Below are 25572 nucleotides of genomic sequence, written 5' to 3' on the forward strand. Positions count from 1 at the left end.
ACAGAAAAGGCCCCAAATAGCCAAAGCAATCCTGAAAAAGAAAACCAAAGCTGGAGGCATCACAATTCCAGACTTCAGGATGTATTACAAAGCTGTAACTATCAAGACAGTATGGTACTGATACAAAAACAGACACTCAGATCAACGGAAGAATAGAGAACCCAGAAACAGACCCACAAATGTATGGCCAACTAATCTTTGACAAAGCAGGAAAGAGGATCCAATGGAGTAAAGACAGTCTCTTCAGCAAATGGTGCTGGGAAAACTGGACAGTGACATGCAGAATGAACTTGGGCCACTTTCTGACACCACACACAAAAGTAAACTCAAAATGGATGAACACACACACACACACACACACACACACACACACACACAAAACCCCATAAAACAGGAAGCCATCAAAATCCTACAGGAGAAAGCAGGCAAAAACGTCTTTGACCTTGGCCACAGCAACTTCTTACTCAACACATCTCCGGAGGCAAGGGAAACAAAAGCAAAAATGAACTATTGGGACCTCATCAAGATAAAAAAGCTTCTGCACGCTGAAGGAAACAATCAGCAAAACCAAAAAGCAACTGACAGAATGGGAGAAGATACTTGCAAATGACATATCAGATAAAGGGTTAGTATCCAAAATCTATAAAGAATTTATCAAACTCAACACCCAAAAAACAAATAATCCAGTGAAGAAATGGGTAAACTACATGAATAGATACTTTTCCAAAAAAGACATCCAGATGGCTAACAGACACATGAAAAAATGCTCAACACCACTTATCATCAGGGAAATACAAATCAAAACCACAATGAGATACCACCTCACACCAATCAAAATGGCTAAATTAACAACTCAGGCAATGACAGATGTTGGCGAGGATGTGGAGAAAGAGGATCTCTTTTGCACTGCTCGTGGAAATGCAAACTGGTGCAGCCACTCTGGAAAACAGTATGGGGGTTCCTCAAAAACTAAAAATAAAACTACCCTACGACCCAGCAATTTCACTACTAGGTATTTATTCAAAGGATACAGGTGTGCTGTTTCAAAGGGGCACATGCACCCCAATGTTTATAGCAATGCTATCGACAATAGCCAAAGTATGGAAAGAGCCCAAATGTCCATCTACAGATGAATAGATAAAGAAGATGTGGTGTCATACACACACACACACACACACACACACACACACACACACACACACACAATGGAGTATTACTTGACAATCAAGAAGAATGAAATCTTGCCATTTGCAACAATGTGGGTGGAACTAGAGCATGTTATGCTAAACCAATTTAGTCAGTCAGAGAAAGACAAGACCAGAGCTCTAACCCCTGAGCTATAAAGCCTCATCCTGAGAAAGACAAATATCATATGACTTCACTCATATGTAGAATTTAAGATACAAAACAGATGAACGTAAGGGAAGGGAAGCAAAAATAATATAAAAACAGGGAGGTGGACAAAACATAAGAGACTCTTAAATACAGAGAACAAACTGAGGGTTGATGGAGGGGTTGTGGGTGGGGGGATGGGCCAAATGGGCAAGGGACATTAAGGAAGACACTTGTTGGGATGAGCTCTGGGTGTTACATGTAGGGGATGGATCACTGGATTCTACTCCTGAAATCATTATTGCACTATATGCTAACTACCTTGGATGTAAATTAAGAAAACAACAACAAAAAAGGAGTACCAGATAGAAAAGATCATGTTATAATACAGTCACTTGGTACTCTAAAATCATAGTTCTCACCATTTTTTTCTTCCATAGCATATGGAAAATGATGTTTACATTCTAGACAGAGTCCTGGAAGCATACCAGGTTTTGACAAAATTCTTCCTGCCCTGACAACTTTTTCCAGAACATTTAGACAATACAGGCTGTGGCTGTTGGTTGTACATAATGTTCCTTTCATCCAAGCATGTTCCTTTCTATCCAAAAAAGCTAAATCAAACGTTAAGTGAAAATACATTAATACAGTCTGCTTTAAAAAAATTAATCATCCACACATTTCAGTGTTTTGCCTATTCTGAGTAATGAATATTTAAGATATAACTTACAACTGCCCAGACCAATAGTGTCTCATGACACCGTGGTCCAAACTTATTTCCCTACTGTTGGAGAGCTCTATTTATGGCACCTTCTCTGGGGTGCCTGGGTGGCTCAGTCAGTTTAGGGGGCAACTCTTGATTTTGGCTCAGGTCACGATCTCCTGGTTTGTGGGATCGACGGTTTCTGCGCTGACAGCACAGATCCTGCTTGGGATTCTCTGTCTCTCTTTCTCTCTCTCAATATAAATAAAACAAACTTTAAAACAAAAATAAGCCACCTTTTCATTCTCTGAGTTAGGCTAGAGACACAGAGAAAACAACTGGAATGGAGCATGACTTGCAGGTGAGGTGAGCTAAGTGGATGGGGCTGGTACCAGTTGTTTGTGATCTGATAAAGCAAAAATAGTCCAAATTTACCCACAACGCTAAAAAGTATGACTTCTGATGTGTCTGCAATATTAATAGAAACATTTCCCTTTATGGGTGAACTTTTGTATTCACTGACAACACTGTAGTATATTGTTTTAAATAAGAAATATGTCAGTGAACTTTTAAAAACTGGATGGAACAACAGACTGTAAGTCTAAAAAATACAATATATTACATGTAAACTGCTATAATGTGATTGGTTTGTTTAAAGGTCAAGAGATCTGATCAATTTCATGGACATAAAATAAGTCTAAAACTGAGCCAATTCAACATGCCCTTTAGGAAAAGGAATTCCTATTATGAATCGGAACAGAATTGTGAATTGCTTACATAAATACGTGTTCTGCTCTTGCTATTATAAAATCAATCAACAACAATCATTTCAGCTTCACGATTATGTTATGTATGAACTTACCTTATGCCAGACAGCATGGTCAGCATGATAACTATGGACATCTTAATAACAAAACCATCTTTTTTTTTTGCATCTATGCTGATGGTGTAAATGGCCCCAGACTGTCAATAACTCTTCCAAAGCAAATTTAATAAATGTGAAGACATGGACTAATGTTACCAAAAATCAATTCCCATCACTTATGTTCACCATAGGTGTTAACTCTACGAAAGAATGTGAGTTAAGGAAGCCAAAATGAAAACAGCATTAGGCAACAACTTCAAATTAACCAAAGTAGTAAAATAGAACTCAAGAGTCATACATTCATACATATGTTAAGAGCACAATTGCTATACTTTTTCCCTGAATTGTCCAGACTTAGCTAACAGTTTTACTACTACTGTTGTACTTTGGTCCTCTTTAATAGAAATTCAAAACATTAACTAATACACTCACCCTCCCCCCCAAACCATTACTATAAACTTGTATGTTTTAAGAATCCATAATTTTTAAATTATCAACAAAAACAGGATACAGTATTGTTTTAATCAGATACAAATAGAAATAACTAAAAAGGACTATCTATGTCAGAATAAAGGAGCCAGACAAAGATAAATTTCACTCCTTTGTATCATATAGGCATAGAGCTTATAGAAACATGAATTTAAAACAGTTACTATTTTTTGCTAGGAGGTATGCATTTTAAGCACAAATAGTTTAACTGGCTAACATCCCCACCAAAGCAGAAGTGTAAATTTTAGAAAAACAGCCTGTAATATTTCAATCAAATAAGTGAACACAGAAAGCATTTTGATACTGTTAAATTGCCAAACTAATAACGGTGGACAAACAAACCAAATTCTCCTGCCGCTTGTATTAAAATTACCTCCCAAGCATCATTCAGACCCATTCAGTCCCAACTATAATTCTGTGTTCGCCCATCGTGTGCTTGACATCAACTTGATCTAATAAGTACTACCATGATCTCTGAGATTGCGAAGAATCACAGCGGGAAGGCTATGGGACTGCCACCCCGTCACTAACTCGGCCTCTAGCTCCTTAACGTGGGCCCTGAGCATGAGGGGTGGTACTTTCAGAAGCAGGTCAAGAGGCAGCAAAGCTGAAGAAATAAAAGGGGGAAAGATATGAAACTGTAACATAAATCATACTGAATATCAGGGAGGCATGTGTGATTTTGTTACTGCCAACACGAAATTACCTGGTCTTGGTCTGGATCCTATTCCACCAGTGAAGTCCCTGAAAACAGAATTAGGGGCCGTTACGAGGACTCATTCAACTTGGATTTGACTAACATTGACTGAAAGCCTATACCCCACTATGCTTTACATTGTAAAAATTGAAAAAAGATTATTTTCCCTCAAGATGTTCTTGAGAGCTTAACAAACAGAAGAATAAGCCCATGCAAGCCCACAGCAGACCTGACATTTTACTGGCACATGGAAAAAACCCTATCTCATCACAGTGGTTTAGAAACTCTCAGAATGATTAAGCTGGGGAGGGGCAGAGAAAGAGAAGGTCACAGAATCCAAAGCAGATTCCAGGCTCTGAGCTGTCAGCACAGGGCCCGATGGGGGGCTCAAACTTGTGAACTGCAAGATCATGACCTGAGCCGAAACCGGCCGCTTAACCGACTGTGTCAACCAGGTGCCCCGGGATTTAAATACAAATAAACATGGTTAATAAATCTCTTACACCAACACTTTCATTTAAAGCACAGAATTCTTGATACATAAATGCAACACATACCTTAAGTTATGAAGCAAAACAAAATTGGCACTCATTTACCCTGACCAGCTGACGTACTAGATTAATGGCAAAATCTTTGCATTTGATGGCCAGTTCCTTCCCTTCCTTTCCTGCTCCTAACTCCCCACCATACCAGCACTCTCCTGATCCCATTATTTTCTCTGTCCCTTTCCCAGCCCAAGTTTTCAGAACCTGGAAAAGTCAGTGAAACTTGCCAGACTTGTACAGTTAATACACACTGCCTAGTTGTGGGAGAAGCGGCATGTTTAAAGAAAGAAAATGGGTAGCCCCCGCCCTCAGAAAGAGGGGCATAATCTCAGCAGTGTCCAAAATGGGCAGGATGCCTCCTGGCTGAGGAGCAGACCATCTGTTTCAGCACCTCATACCCTCACATCCATGACATACTTGCTCTATCACAGCAAGTGCCAATGAATAACCCTGCCCCTTAGCCTTCCGGGTGGGTCTAGCACAGCCCAATAGAAATATAATGCAAACCACAGACATAAGTCTAAATCTTCTGGTAGCCACATTTTTAAAAAGTAGAAATAAAGAAGTGACATTAATTTTCAGAACATATTTTGTTTAACCCTTTATCTTTAAAATATTCTCATTTCAGCATGCACTAAATACAAAACTCATGAGATACTCGACATTCAGTTTTGTATTTAAATCAATATTAAAATGAAATTAAAAAATTCGTTCCTCTGTCACACCAGCTACATTTCAGCTGCTCAAGGGTCACACGTGGCCAGTGGCCTCCATATTCAACAGTGCATTCCAGAGTCACTGTCTTCACAGAAATTACGACTGAGGCTAACAGTCATGCCACATAGCTGCAAAGCCTGTGATACCTCTTGGACTATCCTAAATGGTGAATTAAAATGTAATTTGCGAGGGGCACCTGGGTGGCCCAGTCAGGTAAGCATCCGACTTCGGCTCAAGTCATGATCTCACGGCTCGTGAGTTCGAGCCCTGCGTTGGGGGCTCAGAACCTGAAGCCTGCTTCGGATTTTGTGTCTCCCTGTCTCTGCCCCTCCCAGCTCATGCTCTCTCTCTCTCTTAAAAATGAATAAATATTTTTTTAAAAATTAGAAAAAATGTAACGTGCAAAAATCTTTTATTCCTAAGGTTACAGGTACTTTTGATAGATCATAACCATTCACAGGTCGAGTTAACTAGATGAATCTTCCAGTTGTCCTGAAGAATCCAAAATTCCAAACATTTTTATATGTTAAAAAAATGGGCTGGTGATATATGTGAAATAGACTATCCTGACAATGCCGAGTTGCTGCCAACGTTGCTACTCCTTAATATAATTCTAAATTCTTCTTTAGGGGATCTAAATGAACTTTAGGGGATCTTTAAAAATAAACATCACACATTCATTCAACAAATATTGATGAAGTGCCCACTACGTGTAGAAACTGTGCCAGACATTAGAGACGGGATGGTGAAAAGAAACAATCCTTAGCCTTGGAACTTACAAGATTATATAGGTATAGCAGAAAAACTGTTAATTTCTCTGCAAATCATATCATGGATCACAAGAAAGCATACTCATCTGAAATTGCCAAATAGAACAGACTAATTGTAGCCAGAAGAGACAACATTTAACTGCACAACCGTTAGGTCCAGATGGACAAAAGATTGAAATTATGCAAAGCCTGAGGGAAGTCTGCCTCTAGGACTGGATTGAATGTTTATGCGCAATAGAACATTATGGCTGCAGAAGATGGTTTCCCAGGAGAGTGTAAGCTGGAAAACAGGCAGAGATGAGTTAACACAAAGAGAACAGTCTAGAAATGTTTTCTGGTGAAAAGGCTTAATATAATGAAGCTTGTGTCCTCTGAAACTTTTAAAATGGGCATTGACTAATAGAACTTCAGGCTGATTAAAACAGAATTGCAGAGAAACGGAAGGTTTCAAAGGATTCCAAAAGGTCATGCCTCCCAGCTCTCTTCAGATCCGGGGTGACTTCATCCAGAATTTATAACCTAAAGCAGAAATTGAAGCACTGCATCTGAGTGTTAGCCTACAACTTCCACCCCAAACCAATAACAGGTAAGGTGGAGATTGAAGGTTTAGCTTTGTAATTTTTTAAATCAACTTTCCGCTGAATGAATTCAAGTTCAGAGTAAATTACTGGGATACTAATTGTGTTTAGAGGAGTCCTGGCTGTAAAGAGATGGAGTTCTAGAATTTTATACCTTGTAAAACTGTTTCAAATATACTTCTGAACCAAGGGAATATTTTCACACGCATAGGAGGCACATTACATAACTTAATTCAGTGGTGAAAAGTAGTCAATACTATTTGATGTGGGTAAAAAGGAGAAATATTTAACCTTCTGAAATGAGAAGGTTGACTTACAGTACTAAGATAACGCTCTCTGAGGCTACTGCAATCATACCATCTGAGCTAACTAGCATTTTACCACTTAGAAGTCTCTTTCTGGTAGTGACATTCATAAACATGTCCTGTGTGAAAACACGGCATCATGCAGGATTGAGTTCTCCTGTTCATTATGGGCTTTTCACTTATCTATAATGTTAACAGAGGTGGTGTCACTACAGGAAAGGAGAATAGTGCCCCTGTGGCTCTCCATCCTTACTCCAATAACAGCCAGAAGCAAACAAGCAATTAGCCAGAAAAGTTTAGAACTGTCACAGAAAAGAAATAAAGTGGTCTTACTGATCATTGTTTCTGTGAGGCTGCTTGATTGTGACACTGGCAGATAGGCTAGGTTGATTCTGGCCAGTAGTGATCAAGTATTCAATTTAAGTAAAACAAGATATGGATTATGAAAAGGGCGAGTAGAGAACACCTACAAGTCAAAATAAGCAAGGCTTCTCCTAAAAGGAGGCAAAACCCATAGGTCCTGAGGTTCTACAAGAGTCTTTCTGGTCACATATATGATGCTGGATGGTCTCATATGTCCACAATCATCTTTTATGTGACTCAAAGACTAATGCCAGGTGCACATCCTTGAGTACAAATTATGCATATCCTGATTTATCAAAGAAGTTGTGAACCAAAGGCATCTCCAAGACCGCAAACATCCAATATCTCAAACCAACCTGCCAACTACACCCTGTTGCCTTGGCAACAGGATGCAAGCAGGCATGGAGAAATCTTGTTGCCTGAGCAACAGAATCTTTAAGAAAAAAAATAAAGTAAAATGGGGACTTATGCTGTGACTATGGCAAAGGCTTGTAGGTTCAAGTCAATAGGTGAGATTTTAGTCCTATTCCAAAGAGAGATATAGAATTTATGCTAAGATAACAGTCATTCATCAATTAATTAACAAGTATTTGGGGGCTGGCACCTATGCACAATACATTGCCACCTGGGAAATGCAAAGATGGACCCATCATTGTCTGGTATGTGCCAGTGTACAATAATAAATATTAATTGAATGAATGAATGAATGTTCTTAAGAAAATCATAATACAATGACCAAAGCTTACTTTGTAGTCAGTGTATATAGTAGTTAGAGAAGTTGAAGGCCCTGTGTGCATTATCAAATTCCACTATACAAGATAATTTATAAGTTGAAATAAAAGTTAGAATGCAGTGGATTCTATCTATCTATCTATCTATCTATCTATCTATCTATCTATCTATGTACTGAGACTATAAAATCCAGATAGAAACTGGTAAAAGTCATGCCCATTCTTAATTCTTTCCTAACAAGTAGTAATGGAGGCAGGAAATTTTAGATTATTTAGATCACTGAAAATGATTAAAATTAGAAATTTCAAAAAAAGTCCTAATTATTGAATTTGTGCTTTTTTTCTTGACACAGACATTAATTAATCCAGCTTTTGACTAACTATCAATGTTCGCAAAACACCAAACAATAAGGATAATTACTTAATATGATTATTTCGAAACAGGTAATGTTTTGTGACAGATGACTATAAAGAGTGAATTGTGCTCTTTTACTCTGTGCAATTTCAGAGATGTCCACATCAAAATAAAAGATGATTTCCACAAACACTATCATGCACTTCAACATTTCTCAATATATGTGTGCAGTTCAAATCTCTAAAACTGGGAACTTAAAAATGGTACAACCACTCTGGAAAACAGTTGGGCAGGCTTCTTTAGAAAGTTAAGCACCAACTACCATACGTTCCAGTCATTTCATTTCTAGATATTTACCCAAGATTTTTAAGAGTATGTATCCATATAAAGACACAAATGTTCATCACAGCTTTATCTGTAGCAGCTAAGTACTGAGACTCAAATGTCCAGTAACAGATGAATAGAAAACAAACCATGATATATCCATACAATGGGCTACTACTTAACAATAAAAAAGAATGAACTATTGATAGACTATGAAAACAATATGGACAGATCTCCAAATAATTATGCTGCCTAAAAGAAGCCAAATAAGAGTATGTACTATATAACTCCATTTACATGAAATTCTAAAATGCTAATAATCTAGAGTGCAACAAGCAGCTCAATGGTTGCCTAGGGTGGGGAGTGAGGAGAAGGGAGGGTACAAACAGACATAACGACACTTTTACGTGGATATGTTCTCTATCTTAATTGTTATTTCACAGGGATATGCATATTCAAAACTTATCAAATTGCACATTTTAAATATGTGCAGCTTATTTTGTGTGAATTATATCTCACTGAATCTCTTAAAACAAAATAACTTTTCACAATCTCATTCAAGAAAAGTTATTCAAATAGACCATCACATGACCTATACATGTGTTAAAAGCAATATATAAAAAATATTCCATTAAGTTCACTTTTGTCTGCCTTCTGTTACTTATGAGATGGAAGCTAAATGTAAGTCAGTTCTAGTTATCTCACGGTTCGACATCTTCAAGAGAGCTAACTGGTTAGCCCTCAGTAGAGTATGAGTTTATCACAACCAAAGCAGCTGTTTGGTGACACTCAGATCGATAAGCATTTATAGGAGTGTCCCAAGTGACACTCCTGTTCATGACTCTCCAATAACATGCAAAGAATGAAGATGTAAAATCAAATGTCTATTCTAGTAAGTCAAAAGCCTAAAAGCAGATTGTACTCAGTGAATATACATATAGTGTGAAGGACCTGTTCATCATTAGGAAATGTGGGTCATCTAGAAGCTCCCCATAGTCTACCTGTATAATGTCAAAAATGCTACTCTGACATCTCCAGATTTTCTTGGGGTGGGGAGGGGTAGGAGAGCCCTGGGAATGGCTGCTGCCTGGATGGCATCCTACTGAGGGAGATTTCATGTCTGGAGATCTGAGAATGGAGATTTGGAGATTCACTTTCTCTTCGTGAATGCTACAGTTCCAGAACTGAGGAATGGGGCTCTCTCCACTGATATGGAACCTCAGCTTTGACTTTGGCTTCTAGGACTTTCGGTGATTTGGGGATGGGGGAGGAGATACGGGGAGGAATATGTCAAGAAAAGGAGCCTACAGGAATTATTTGCTGGCTTCATGTCACTTCTGCTCAGTAGTTCATAGAACAAGTATATACTTCTAAGAGTTGAGAACTCATTCTCTCTTGGTCTTGCTATTAGAGTCCTGAAAAAAATTTGTAACTTGATGATGACTTGGCTCACCAGGATGCCTTCCAGTTCTAATATGATGTTTCCTCTCACCAGCCCTGAGACCAATATTTCTCTGAGGAGGCAGAAGCTGTCCCTCTAGTTCCATTTGCCTAGCTCCATTTGAAAGTCTATGGCAAATTATTAGGGAGGTACATTGGTCCTTCAACAGGCAATTGGCTTAAATCTGGTCCCTGATATCTGGGGTGATAGAATCTCAGAATTTATGCTCAAGTTTTCTCTCTGAGCTATTTAGCCAGGACCAAGTTTGAATTCTAAACTCTGTGGCTTTTTCTCAATGGTACCAATTCTGTTGTTTTAAGAGCCAAAAGGATCCCCAAGGGGGAGAGCTGCCCAAGGTCTCACTGTAACTGGTCTACCGTTTCATATGTGACACAGAATACCCAAAAATCTCTGCAGGCTTGATTTTCTACTTATTTTTATTCTACTTTATAGCTCTGCTATCTTCTTTTAGATTCTAACTTCTCATTTAGCAACTAAATATTTTCTATTATGTAGCGTTGCTATTTTCTTTTAGATTCTAACTTCTCATTTAGCTTCTAAATATTTTCTATTATGTAACTTGGCTATCTTCTTTTAGATTCTAACTTCTCATTTAGCTTCTAAATATTTTGCAGAATGGTTTCACATTTCACTTCAGTAAACCAAGAAACCCAGAAAAATCCTAAACAAATGAGATGGCAAATAACTTTACCTTTAATGTCTTTTAATTTAAAGAATTAGAAATACATTTTCAAATTGTCTCCTTTTAATTCAGAGAAGGCCTGGGGGTTACTTGGAAGGACATCAAAAGTCATTAACTGTCTCTCCTCTTAGTTGGCATGAATCACAGGCTGTCTTTTGTCACTCATCTTCTTCTGAAGTCTGTCCTTGTCTCCCTGTTACACTCAGAGTTCCTTGAGGGAAGAGAGCTCGTCTTAAACCGACCTGTGTTCCTGATGGCATGTTACACTGCACCACACACAGCACAGCTTTCAAATGTTACTTTAGCTCACGTCCTATTCACCTATGCACCTTCTGATGCATCAGCCTCAACATCTGCGCCATTTTCCATTTTCCACCTGTTGGCTTGGTCATTAACCTCAAGTTAAAAGGGTTAATGTAATTACACTCTGTAATATCCCTTTTTCGATGAGCTTCAGATTGAACGTCTCCTTTCTGTTGGTTCTAGTTTAGCCAATTCACTATAAAATCTTCAGATAATGACTAGTTTTAAAAGCCAGTTCAAGCTCTAAAATATATAGAACCTATGTTTCTTTTGTTTTTGAAGGTTTAGACTTAACTGGGCTCTTTCAAATAAGACAATTTTCCATGAATCCTTTTAGAAAAAAAGACTAGAATTATTTAACAACTTCAAGATGCCTAAATTCATCTGATTGGCAATTCCCATTTTAATATAAAATTCTTTTAATTGGGGAGTTAGACCCATATGTCATGAGGCATTTTTGTACTAAAATACTTGTTTTGCATGTATTTTATACATTTAAGCACATTTATATCACTGAATAAAGTATCCAATAATAGGAGGGGGAAAAAAAAAGCCTCTTAGGGATGTTCTTAAAAACATAAATAGTCACAAACCCGGTAATGGCTAGATTCCAGAGCGCGCTTGCTAGTTATGTTGTGGGAGAACTCGTTGGACATTTCCCTATGCAAATCAAATACTGTTCCAAGCAGTTGGCTAGATTTCCAGATCAGCTCACAAAAGTCTACTGAACTGGTGATGTGGCTAAGGTAGAAGCCCTGATACCTGAGATGAGGAGGACATCCTACTCTGTGGTAGCATCAGACCCCCAGCTCTGCAGCCACATCTTCCAACCCTGTCCCCTCTCTTGCTGGGCCAACAAGCAAGAGCTCCCATGGCTCCAGGCTCCTGTGTGTGGCTTCCTTGTCTGTGGAAAGTGGGAGCAGAGGTGGTGGCTTAGGAATAAGAAGCCAGAAGGAAGGCAATTGGAGGGAACTGCAAGCCCGGCAAATTCCTTGGGCGATCCTCTATTTCAAGTCCCAAGTCCTCTAAATCCCCCATTCTGGTTCTCCTGGGGTTCGGGACTGTTTCTCTTTCCCCTGCCCTCTCCTTTACATCTGACCATCACTTCTCGGCACATCGGCCCACTAAAAAAATGTGTAGGATTCCCTCAATGGCCCTTCTGGTATTTTATGCACTCTGATAGGTTTTCCTTGGGTTTTTGTCACTAGCAAAACTAGAGATGAATTAGGAAATTAAAAGGCTTCGTGCTAACCCTTCCTGAGCCTTACTTGGAAAAAAATAAGTGATTAGTGATGCTGTATCTTTGACTAAACAAAAAGTAGTTTTCTACATGAACCCTCCTTTGCCCCCTAACTGAACCCTTCAGGATTTTGCAAGGCAGCTTCTTCATTCTGAAATTCATCTTCCCAGTGGACAGTAGTTCCATTCTGGCTGCCCAGTACCCACCGTGCTCCCTGCAGCAAGGACCTCCTGATGGACTTGGAGGGGGCAGTCGATCAAGGAACTCAGCTCTCCCGGCAGCGGTAAATAGGATCCTGATTCAATCCAGGCCAACTGACTCTCTCTAGCAAGACACTGAGTCCTGAGAAAGGTGACACATGGGTGCCAAAAGCGAACTGGGAGATCCTTTATCCCAGCATCAGGGCCTTTCTGATTCTGCCAGCAGTGCCTCCTCCACAGACTTCAGGGGCTCATCTGGCTCTTATTCCTTCCTAAGTTTAGAACCTCTGGGTTTCTAATTACATGAGCACTGCCCCCCCCCACCCCCCGCCATAAAGCCTTTTAATGAACCTCTGTTGCATGAGTCAACAAAAGTCAGGTTCATTTGCTGGCATCCAGAAAGCCCAACTGAGAAAGCACACCATAGCCTTACCCTTTTGTCACATTGCATGCAGCCACGTCCCTAGCCAGGGTCACCCACAGTGCCACAGACCACTGACTGGAATCACCACCTACGCGCTTATGCACAGGTAGCCTCAACTGGTGTCTCTGACTCAGAGCTGTCTGACAGTCCTTCTGCCTGTCCCACTCAGTTGTCCGCCCATCTTTATATTGGTTCTTCCCAGGTGACCACTCCTCAAATCTAGACCATCTTCACAGCAGTGACCTTGAAAATCATCTAGTAGACAGAAACCACCAAGTATAATCTTCTCTGCTTTTCTAGCTTAATTTTGTCTTTGCCCCCTTTTCTTGAGACAAAGAGCTGTCCCTTCATCTTTCCCGGACCCACTCTCTAGACTCAAGCTACTCTGTGCCTGTGTCTTATCAATTCCTTTTCTCTCTTTATCTCTCCTTTCCACTGGCTGCCTCTCCTTAGTACCAGTCACCCTGAAGTCATCCTGATTCTAAAAAGGCCCCTTTTCACCAAACGTCCCCTGCCAGCTAACTACCTCGCTCACTCTTAGCTTTCTTCCCCCCATCACTGCCTCTGTAACTTCTAAAAGCACCACAATCCCACTGCTGCCAACCTCACTCAATGCTATGGAAACTGCCCTTAATGACAGTCACCAGGGACTTCACTAGGCCAAACCTAATGGTTTCATTTTGGTTTTAGCCCAAAAGATAACTCTTGCAGAAACTGCTGATTATCCCCAAATAAGTTTCTTCTTCCCTTTAAAACAGAATCCCCCAAACATATTCATCCCTCCCATAGGAGATGTGCTCCTATGATTACATTCTGGCTAATGGTATGTGAACAGAAGGGATGAGCACAATGTAGGGTCCTGTCCTTTCCACTTCCTGCTGGCTGGGGTGTGGATGTGATGTGGTCCACATTTGCCACATTCGCCATGAGGATGAGCCATATAGCCCACCTGAGGAGGTGGAAAAACAAGATATAAGGAGCCAGGGCTCCAGAGGAGCCCATAAAGCACAACCACCTGCTTTCCTCGTCCAGCCCTGAGCTCCGAGAGGCTAACTGCTTAGCTGAAGGTCACAAAGCTAGAATTAAACCCTGACCCAAGCTTAGTACTCTTTTCCTAATGTTTATTTCTTTATTTTGAGAGAGAGAGAGAGCGAGTGAGGGAGAGAGCGGGGGAGGGGCAGACAGCAAGGGAGACAGAGGATCTGACGTGGGCCCTGCACTGACAGCAGAATCCGATGTGGGGCTCGAACTCAAGAACAGTGAGATCATGACCTGAGCTGAAGTTGGACGCGCAACCAACTGAGCCACGTGGGCACCCCTAAGCTTAGTACTCTTTATGGTAGGCTGCTTGGTAAACCGTAATCACTGCTGGGAGGGTGGGCTCTGACAGCCTCTAGTACCACATGTCCATGGCGACTTCTAGCCATCAGGTTTCACTTTAGCCACCAATAACTCACCTCTGCAGAGTTCTGGGAGCACAATGTGTACGTACCTTGTTTGGGATTGTCTTTCTCCTCCCGAGGCACTAAAACTTCTCTTTAAAATGCCTGGAACAAGAACATAAAAATATCTTTATATTTTCCCTCTACAAACCTTTTATTTATTTACCTATTTATTAATTTAAAAAAATGCTGCATCCTATAATATGAGCAATTTTACATACTCTAAAGATGGTCATCATTTATAAAAGCATCAGCTGAAATATAATGTTTCAAATTACTGTTTACTTAATGGGATTGTGTAAGGTCCTTTTTCCAAAGAAAAGGTACTAAAAAGGCAACTCTGTTACTAATAGCTAATAAAGGAAAATAAAATATCCATGTCATAATTATCCTAAAGCCCTTGCCAAGATACCTACAAGTTGCCACATGCAAGTTTAAATGTTCAACTTTTCCTCCTCGTTTCCCCACTGACCCTCCCCACTATTGCTACCCAGAATATAAAAAGCTGAATTCATCTCCAAACAGCCAGTAATTAACTTCTTCTAGAATTTGCTACATATGAATGAATATTTTTCATTTCATTCATTTCATTCATTTCATTTCATTCATTCATCAATGAATTTATAACATTCATGTTTTCCCAATCACATATCAGGATATTATATCTAGCAGGCAGGAATTTGCAGGGAAAAATCAATGTTGGAAACTGAGATCGTTCCAGAAAATCTGGAACACATAGTCACTATTTTGATGGACAATTAAATTCGGAAAGAAACAAACAAAAAAATGAAGCTCAATCCTTAGGGTTTAACTTTGATCCTTAGGGAGATTATTTTAAACCTTCTTTTGAGTTTTTCATAGTATACTCCTTAATGAGAGAAATTTATTTATACTAACTTTATTTCAAAATATTTCTATCCTGGAATGCCTGGGTGGCTCAGTCGGTTGAGAGTCCGACTTCAGCTCAGGTCATTTAGGCTTTGTGTTGACAGCTCAGAGCCTGGAGCCTGCTTGGGATTCTGTGTCTCCCTCTCTCTCTGCCCCTCCCCTGCTCACACTTTGTCTCTCTCTCTCTCTCTCTCTCAAAAATAAATAAACATTAAAAAAATTCAAAATATTTCTACCCTAATATGCCTCCAACTTACTCTTTTAAAAGAATTATTCTTTCCTCTCCATATTCCATTTTAACTTCTCTTTTCTTTCAGTTTCAGATTTGTTGAATGAATTGAATCCTATCTTTCCTTAAAAATTTTATCCAAATATATCTTTTCTTTTCTTTTCCATACCCCATACCCCAGACTGTTTACTTTACTGTTTTAAAGTAAGAGGCAAAATTAACATATGGACTGAATTTATATAACATATTTGTCATAGTACTAAACAATTAAAATAGTCTACTTTAGTGTTTGAAATTATAATCTATCCCTTACATAACATAAATAAAATCATACAAAACTTAGTCTACTCCAAGACTAACTTCTTCTCCAGGTCTCTAACCCTTAGAGAACAGATTCACAAGAGGTCACTTCCATTATTCCTGTGGTTATTTAGTGTTTCTCCAAATTAGTTATCTCCACTCCGCAGTTACAAGGTGTATTTGCCAGTAGAAATAATAAATCTAACTATTTGTTTGACAGCTAAGGCAACAGCAGACCACAGTGCCGGTTGGCCTCTGGGCCTGCCAGAAGGCTAGACAAACCTGTCCTAATTAGCACTGTACCTAGAATATAAACCGCTGCGTTACGCATATGATGGCGGTCACCCGACTCCCGAGCGTGATTCCCAAACCGCGACCTACCGGAACCCCACAAGCCGGCAAAGAAAACTTACTGAATGTAGATTCTTTCACAGGGCTCGAACTGGAGCTGCTGGAGTTGTCCGAAATGTCCAATTCCTCATCTAGCTCTGAGTACATGTCTGCACATGAACAGAAGAGTCACAGAGCAAAGAAAGAGAGCAAATGAGCCTTGAAACGGACAACACTGAAGAGCGCATTCACGTGGCCACCACTTCACTAGAAATACCTTTGTCAATATTTTCCAAGTTGAAGGTCTCCTCGGACAGGATTTCATCACAGGCCCTGTCTTCATCCTTCCCGCAGGGGGCCTGGAAGCCCTCGGGGGGCAGGTCCGCGCTTTCTGAAAGTTCGCTCTTCAGGCTGGTGCCTCCACTGCTACTGCTACTCAAGCTTGCCTTCTCAAAGGTGTCCTGCGAGGGAAATTCAACGCACAGCTGTCTCTTCTTCCTTCCTCCGCTAGGACCCAACGCTTATTAGAACATATATTAAAATGCATGCTAAGCATATATATTTGTGCTAACGTACCACCGGTTATTCTATCTGCACATTTGTGGCTGAGTTCACTTAGTCCCTCTCTATAAAAAAATGCATCCCTGCAGGCGACCACGGGACAGACAAGAACAGAGGTGCCAAGATGCTCAATGACAAAGGTCTGTGCGATGCGGCAAAAGAAAATGCAGCGCTAAGGGAAAGATACGTATCAGTTAAGTGGAAATTACTGTCACCTTAATAACATTTGCCCTCTCAAACAAACATGGGAATAAAAGGTACAGCATAAGGAGAACAGTCAATGGTGTTGTCATAGTACTGGATCGTGACATGTAGCCACGCTTGTGGTGAGCAAAGCCTAAGGCAGGGAATTGCGGGTGTATACTACACTATCCCGTACTGTGTCTTATACCTGAAATTAATGTGAGCTCACTTGCCAGCTATAGTTAGGAAAGTACAACAATGCTATCAAATCTCAGCACCACAGTGGGCGAGTAGGACTTAGTTTTTTCAAATTCCAGGAAACTCTGCAGCAGTAGTGGATGCCGCCAGGCCATGGAGAGAGAAAGGCGCGGTCCTCTGAAAGGTGCAGAGACCAGCACAGGCTCCAGTGGTGACCAACGCTTGCTCGAGACAGGTCCAAGGGTTTACTTTTGTTTTGTTTTGGATACTCTTTCTGAAATTGAATTGACACCCACAGCCACCAGAGGCAAGTTTCTAAACTCCATGGTGACAGAATTGAAGGTAAAGAAAATCTAAGACCATATGAGTGACGGGTGTTAGAAGTCTGCCTCCAAAAGCTCTCGTGTGTTTCTGTTCCCTAAACAAGACAAAACATGAAAAGAATAGCAAAGACATTTTGTGCAATGCAAACTGTCCCATCAATGTTATCTCTTTTTCCTAAGAGTTTTTTCACGGTACTTTCCTCAAGCTGCCACCAAGATGCTTGGAGATCTTTCTTGCTCTGTTGGAGCTAATGTGCAGTTGAAGCGTTTTCATTTCTTTGTTGAGTCCTCCATCCAGTGACTGCTTTGTGATTCAGCATTGTTCCTTCCTGTTTTTTGGGTCTACTCCTGTCTACTACCTTAGAACCTAAAATGGAAAATGCTTCGGACACCCTTTGGATTGCTCATGCGTTCTCAGAAATCTTCCCCATGCTTAAGACTCGTAAGGAGCTTCCAATGCCAGCCTCAGCGCAGCTGAAGCTCAGCCCGGACACCAAATTCAGGAGCTCCTTCTAAGGCTCACAACTTTCCTTCCGAACTCACTCAACCCCTTCCGTGTCTTCCTCCTTTTTCTGTCCCAACCCACAGATTCTTCTTCCTCCAACATCTTCAAGTAAAGTCAGAAATGTACACAGAAATAAATTTAGGGCTTTCACATCCTTATGACTTTTTATTCGAAATAAATCATTTACTGCCCTATTCTAAAGCCCACAACTGGATTTACGACCCTGTAAGGACTCTACACCCAAGATGTGTTGCTATCAATGTTTAAAAAATAAAGAGAGAGATAACTTTTGAGTTGACAAAACTCTATTGCATTGGTGCAATTAGATGTCGGAATTCATGTATCTCGAAAACTGGCAAAACTTCAGCAAAGGCTTTGTTTCTTTTTAGAACAGGCATGGAGAAGACATCAAAGGAAGACATTTTTTCTTTGGACAAATGAAGAGTGAAGAGAAGCTGTGAGTCCTGACACAGGTATCCCAGACTTGAGGAGTTTTGACTTGTAACCAATACCAAAGAACCAGGAACCAGATGGCTTGCAAATCAAGTCATTTGCAACCAGTAAAATTGCATCCATAAGTAATTGGGTGTTTGCTTAACTTCTGAAAAAGGGGAATTCACATACTGAGAGAGATGCTTTTTCAAACTCTGTAAGAGGGGAAGCAATAAAGCGATAAAGTAATGTAGAATGTATAGTTTGTTTTAGTTTGAAAAAAACCCCTCTGTTTCTGTAATCTCCTGCAGCAGTTTTGCTTCAAAAAAATCTATACAGTTCTTGAACTTGACATAAAAGATACGTCACAGTAGACACATTTTCCCAAATGTGATTTCCAGACTTTTTCCTTGTGAATATTTGAGTACCCAACTCATTGCCAACTCACCCCTTGAAGAACTGGAGGCTATTTTAGTCCCTTTTGAATCCCTCCATGCCTTGCACGATGCTTTACACATAGCAAATGCTTAATAAGTAGTTGCTGTATTGAGACAGAAGGGAGAAAAGGGCCAGGGAAGAAGGTGAACTCCCCTACATGATAAGTAGGTTTTGTAACATCTGTGTTTGTTTTCTGTTTGTTTGTTTGTTGTTGTTTGTTTTTGTTTTTGTTTGTCTTGCCCGTTTATCCAGAATCCTGGGTCAGAATCCATCGTGCTGTTTCTCTAAGAGCTGAAGAGACTATCTGGTGATACACCAATGAATAAGAGTGAATGCTTCCTTTCCTTTTTCCCCTTTGCATGTTTGAGAAGTTGCAAAGCTCGATTCATCTGTATTAGAGATGGCTGGCCCAGCAATGACAATCCGGCTCCTCTGTAACCCAGCAGGCCCTGGCTAAAGGCAGAAATGGTTAACTGTTTTTAACCTGAGAGTTGAGGCCATTAAGATGTTTTTGAAAGTTGCCTCCAGCGAGTACATAAACCTATTAAAGGGAGCTGGGGGGAGCAGGGAGGTGCAGCCTTGGGGGATGCAATTTGGCTGCTGTCATCTTGTTTACTTTTTGATTACTTAAGATTTTTCTAGGAATAGAAGAGGGAGTTAACTACATTTTTTTTGGCATCTACATATCTCCCAGGAACGGATGGACACATTCTGTGCATCAATATGGCAGCAAGAAGAAGACAATGCAAATGAGACAATAAAATTATCACTGATATGGAAATCATCACCATTACTGGAGACACTTCCTGTCACAGTGCTGTTATAGGCACAATTATGTTTAGCTCGGTTTTGCTCATTATAATGTAATTTTTTATGTGTGCAGCACATTATAATACATTTTCAGTTGAATAGCAGTTCTAACAGTAACAGCCTGACATTGCCTAAATTAACTGCAACAGTAGGGAAAGAATTAAGAGAGCTATTTTATTAAAACTAGTGCATTTTTTTAAATTACCCAGAATGTTTTCTAAGGAGAGAGAAAAGCAAGAAATAAATATAAAACATAACACTAACTATATCCTATAGATGCTTTACTTTAGCACGATAAAGAATGTACTATTTCTTTTGTTCTAAAATAGTCACTCTATTTGAGCTATGTCTTTGCCTAGATTCTCGTATTTGTTTAGTTAATAACCATGACCTTAGACACATAAGTTCAGGGCTACCCACGGCTTGACAGCAATTCACCTGGCTGAGGTGATCTCTTTTTAATGGCAAACCACGTTCTATGCTTTTCATGGATGATAGCACAAAGAAAGTCCAAATAGGAGACAGATCATTACCGCATATTATTGCACATAAGTTTTGTCCCTTAATTTCAAAGTATTAAAAAAATCAGCCAGTGTGATCGAGAGGGCTGAAGGGGCCACACAGACCCAGGCCATAGCTGAGTGGACTGGCCACTTCAGCAGGTGTGGTGAGAGGCTCGTGTCCAGGACCTCACTCTGGGACACTTGGTTTTGCCATCACGGAGAGGTGGGCTGCAGGAGCAAGCTTGGAGCCTGGTCCCTTCCTATGGCAGCTGAGGATCTTTTAGCTGCAAAGTTGTTTGGTTGATACCCCTGTCTATTTTGTTCATGAAATCCTGAAGTATTTCCCTGCTCTTGTGTTCCACATACCAAGTAGAAGAGCAATACGTTCAAATTAAACCAGAAAAACTGGTGTGTAAGGTGATGGAAATAACTAAATTTACAAATATTATATAATAAAGGAAAAATATTATCTTCAAGTTCGGATATTAATTATTTTTTATTTTGGACTTCTTTTTTTTTTAATTTTTTTTTTTTTAACCTTTATTTATTTTTGAGACAGAAAGAGACAGAGCATGAACGGGGGAGGGGCAGAGAGAGAGGGAGACACAGAATCGGAAGCAGGCTCCAGGCTCCGAGCCATCAGCCCAGAGCCCGACGCGGGGCTCGAACCCACGGACCGCGAGATCGTGACCTGAGCTGAAGTGGGACGCTTAACCGACTGAGCCACCCAGGCGCCCCTATTTTGGACTTCTTAAAAATATTCATACAAAGCTAAATGTTTGGCTTTAATATAATTAAATGCATATAATTATGATCCTACTATTATCATGACACTCTCTTAATTAGAACCTCTTAAGAGCACAAGAACATACTAACGAACTATCACCAAAATAAGTAAATTAGAGAATGAGTTAATTATAACAATTCAGTATAAAGTTCCACTATCAAATTTACCATGCTTGATAAAGTTTCACTGCCACCCCATAATTAATCTAGTATCAGTAATAGGTTCTCTGTGTTTCCTAATTCAAAGACAGGTTGTCTAGAAGTAATACTACTAATAAGGAAGAAGAACAGTGCTATAGTCTGAAGGCATCCCTTATTAAAAATATAGAAGATTTAGTCTACATCAACATTTACTGACCACTCTTTTGTTTCAAAACTGCACATTACCCAAGGAAAAGAACTGAATGTGTGTGTGAAAACTTCTGAAATCATTTCAAAGGAGGCCAAAAGCAGGTAATTCCATTTGACATATAGAAGAAGTCATGCACAGAGAATCATCAAGTGGTCAAGTTTTAAGACATTCTAATTTGGATTGCTCAAAAATGAGAAATGCGGTTGAAAACCAGCACTGCTTACAGCATGAACATAGTATGGAATTAGACATGGGTGGTATCAGTATGAGTGAACCATACAAATTAGAATTCTACTTACTGTTTCATTTTTAATACGGAATTACACAAAGAAATGTCTAGTTCTTGTCAAAGCACACACTTAGTACCTGACATCAAAATACCAAATTGATTAAGTGCCAGTAAACAAAGAGTTAAAAATCAAGGAGAAGAATCACCATCATCTGTTACCAATCTCCCTGCTTCCGTTCTTAGCTTTCAGTAGTCAATTGGTACACAGCAACAGCTGTATCATTTTAAAACATTATGTCACCCCTTTGCTCAAAACGCACATCATTCAAGTCTATACCATGGACCACACCAGCCTTATCTCCTCCTCTCACCCCCTGCTTCACTCAATTCCAGCCACACAGGCCTCCTTGCTTGCCCCTTGAATTTGGCAGGTATGCCCCACCTCCAAATATTTGGATTTGCTGTTCCCTCTGACATCAATGTTGTGCCTCCAGATATTTGCAGAGTTCACCCTTCTAATGTATTCAGGTTTCTGCTCAAACGTCATGTAGTTATAGAGCCTTTTCCTGACATCCCTATTTAAAACAGCCTGTCTTCGCACATCTACCAATCACTATCACTTTGACTTCTCACATTTTTGTCCACAGTACTTAAATGTATATTAATTTATTTATTATTTGTCTTTCTCGACTACAAAGATGGAGTTCTTTGACTATTCCGCTTACTGATAAAACACCAGGCTAGAATATTCCCCAGAGGAGAATAGATGCTCAATAAATTTTGATAAACAAATGAAATAAAAGACTGATTCTTCAAAGTACTGCAAAACTCTTCCCCATATTAAAACAGAAAGTAGAAATGAAAAGAGCAGCATTAATAAGGAGTGTAGAGGAGGGCCTGGACGTGGCAATTTTGGAGACAGCTCTGGTTATAGAGGAGGAAGAGAAGGAAGTGGTGGTGGAGGACCTGGATATGGCAGCCTGGCAGGGGAGGGGTGGCTATGGAGGTGATTATGACAAGCGTGGAGGAGGAAATTACAGAAATGGAAATTACAATGATTTTGGAAATTATAACCAGCAACTTTCTAACCGTGGTCCCATGAAAAGTGGAAACTGTGGTGTTGTCAGGAACATGGGGGGACCATAGGGTGGAGGAAACTCTGGGCCTGGAGGCAGTAGAGGAAGTGGGGATATGGAGGGAGAAGCTGATATTGGGCTTCGTTGTGTAAATAGGAGAGGATGAGAGCCCAGAGGTAACGGAACAGTTGCAGGCTGTCAAAATAATAACGTTAAGGAAACTCTTACCTAAGTCATGCATAAATCTGCAGTGATACAGCAGAAGATACCAGAGCAGATGCAGAGAGCCATTTTGTGAATGCGCTGGATAATTTAATAACTTTACCTGGCTATGGAGGAAGGAGTTGGGGGAAAAATGCCTTCGGGACAGTTTCTGAGCTTTTCAATTGTTATTTCTTTCTAGTGGTTTTATAAGTGTAGAAGCATTCCTTCTTTGATAATGTTAAATTTGTAGGTTTCAGGGGTAACATGTGAAACCTTTTTAAAGATTTTCCTCAGAGTTTCAAAAGCTATTAGCCAGGATCATGGTGTAATAAGACATAATGTTTTTCTTAAAAAAAAATTTAAGTGCATGTGTAGAGTTAAGAAGCTGTTGTACATTTATGATTTAATAAAATAATTCTAAAGGAAAACAAAATAGCAACATTATTTTTTTGAAGAAATTGACAAACTGATTCTAAAATTAATAAGTAAATATAACAGATCTAGAATGGCCAAATCAAATTTGACAAAGAAGAGCTAAATTGGAGCACTTATACAACCTAATTTCCAGACTTCTTAAAAAGCCAAAATAATCATGACTGTGTTGTATTGGCTGAAGAACAGATACACAGATTAATGCAACAGAATAGAGTTCAGAAATAAATCCACATATATAGTGTCAAATGATTTTCAAAAAAGACATATAGTAAAGTCAGTGAGGAAGGATTAGGCATTTTAAGAAATGATGCTGGGGAAACTGGGCACCCATAAGGAAAAAAAATAAATTTCAATCTCTTCATCATTCTATGCATGAAGTTAAATCAAAATGGATCATAGACCTAAACATAAAATCTATAACCAGAAAGAATTTAAAAAACAAAAAAAACAGCCTATTTTTGCAATCTTCGGAGAGGCCACAATTTCTTTAACAGGATGCAAAAAGCGCTAACAACAATGAAAAACTAAATGAGTAAACGGGACTTGAACAAAATTAAAATTTAACAAAATTTCTGCTCATCAAAAAAATATCATTAAAATAGTCAAGTCATAGATTAGGAAAAACATTTGCAATACATATACATACATACAATACATAGTCATATATAGACTATTTAAAGAACTCCTAAAGTCAACAAAACAGACCTTCAGTAAAATAATGGCCAAAGATTCGAACAGATACTTCACACACACACACACACACACACACACACACACACACACACACACACACAGATATATAATTGATCAATAAGGAAATGTAAAAGTGTTCAACAGCCTTGGCTATCAAGAAAATGCAAACTAAAACCACAGAGAGGTACCCTTTTATTTCCAACACAATGGCTAAAATCTAAAAGACTGCCAATACCAAATGTATACAAGAATGTGGAACAGGTGAGCAAACCTCATATATTACTTCTAAAAATGCTAACCAGTACAATTTTGGAAAACTGCTTAGTAGTTTCTTTTAAAGTTAAACATACATCTACTTTATGACCCGGAAATTCTACTCCTACGTATTTGTCGAAGAGAAATGAACGTATCTCCATAAGAAGACTTATATAAGAAAATTCAGAGCAGTCTTATATAAAACCCCAAATCTGGAAACAACGTGGTGTTCATCAACAGAACAAAATATGATACATTCATACAACATAATACTATCCAGCAACATAAATAACTGCCAAACACAACATCATGGATGAATCTCACAGACATTAGGTCATGTGAAAGAAACCAGATGCTAAAGCATAAATACTCTGCAATTTATATGAAGTCACACAATAGGCAACAGTAATCCATAGTGTCAGAAATCATGGCGGTCTGTCCATGGGCAGGGAACCACACGGCAAGGGGCATGAGGGAAATTTCTGAGGGGATGTATATGTTGCGAGTCTGGTTTCAGGTGCAAGTTGACCTTGTGTCAAAAGTCATTAAACTAAGTGTAAATTATGCTATATGTAAATTATATCTCAATAAACAAGGGGGGAGTTATGGTGTGGATGTAAGAATTGTGTGTATATTTGTCTGGGAGCCTAAAAGGCATTGCTTTATTTTTTTAACCCGTAACAAGTATAGAACATTTCCAAAACAAGTCATGATTTTTCCCGATAGTTCTTTCACTGCATCGTTATTTGTTGCCTTTTCACAGCCTTGGGGGAAAGTCAGCCAACAATTAACCAGACAATAAAAGCAAAGATGTTCACAAAAATATTGTCCTTTTAAAATACATCATTTTCTACATGGCTTAATTTAATCTCTTAGCAGAGGATTTGCAGACACACGCCTTTAGTGCCGTACTCAGCAATTGTAAATGACATATGGTATAATAAAAATAAAACAACTCAGATAAATAAATAGCACAACGGTTTTTTAAATTTGCACTACGAAAATGAGAATCGGGTGCTCGCGTATCTGTTCAATTCTCAAGTGGTCAACTTTAAAGATATTTAAGAATTTAAGATAAATATCCAATGCCTCTTGATAAAATTTGCTAAGAACATACAGATATTGTATTAGAAAGCTACAATAAGAATCCCAGAGTAAAGAAGTGAAATTATGAAGGGACTGTGGATTTAGAAATTAGTCTATGCTGACAAGCACTCTACTAGCTGTTTCCTGCACAAGGTAGATGGAATTTAGTACAATAATTATGTGTGCCATATGTCAGCAGTTTGACAATCTGAGACGATCACATAAATCT

General features: G+C 39.3%; 1 protein-coding gene across 6 annotated transcripts in view; it reads right to left on the reverse strand.

Moving 5' to 3' along the window:
• NEK10 (NIMA related kinase 10) overlaps nucleotides 1–25572 on the reverse strand; it is a 224246-nt gene that overhangs the window by 46337 nt on the left and 152337 nt on the right. For 3 of the 6 annotated variants that reach the window (XM_042955045.1, XM_042955046.1, XM_042955049.1), the window contains 5 exons: nucleotides 16552–16735; nucleotides 16358–16444; nucleotides 14578–14632; nucleotides 4096–4133; nucleotides 3856–3996 (listed from right to left, as the gene is read on the reverse strand). In XM_042955045.1, coding sequence (XP_042810979.1) covers nucleotides 3856–3996; nucleotides 4096–4133; nucleotides 14578–14632; nucleotides 16358–16444; nucleotides 16552–16735 — 505 coding nt within the window. Of the gene's footprint in view, nucleotides 1–3855; nucleotides 3997–4095; nucleotides 4134–10922; nucleotides 11130–14577; nucleotides 14633–16357; nucleotides 16445–16551; nucleotides 16736–25572 lie in introns of those variants that run through there. The other 3 variants (XM_042955048.1, XM_042955047.1, XM_042955050.1) reach the window with 2 other exon arrangements.

This window comes from Panthera leo, chromosome C2, assembly GCF_018350215.1.
Source record: "Panthera leo isolate Ple1 chromosome C2, P.leo_Ple1_pat1.1, whole genome shotgun sequence".
NCBI classification, from domain to species: Eukaryota; Metazoa; Chordata; class Mammalia; order Carnivora; family Felidae; genus Panthera; species Panthera leo.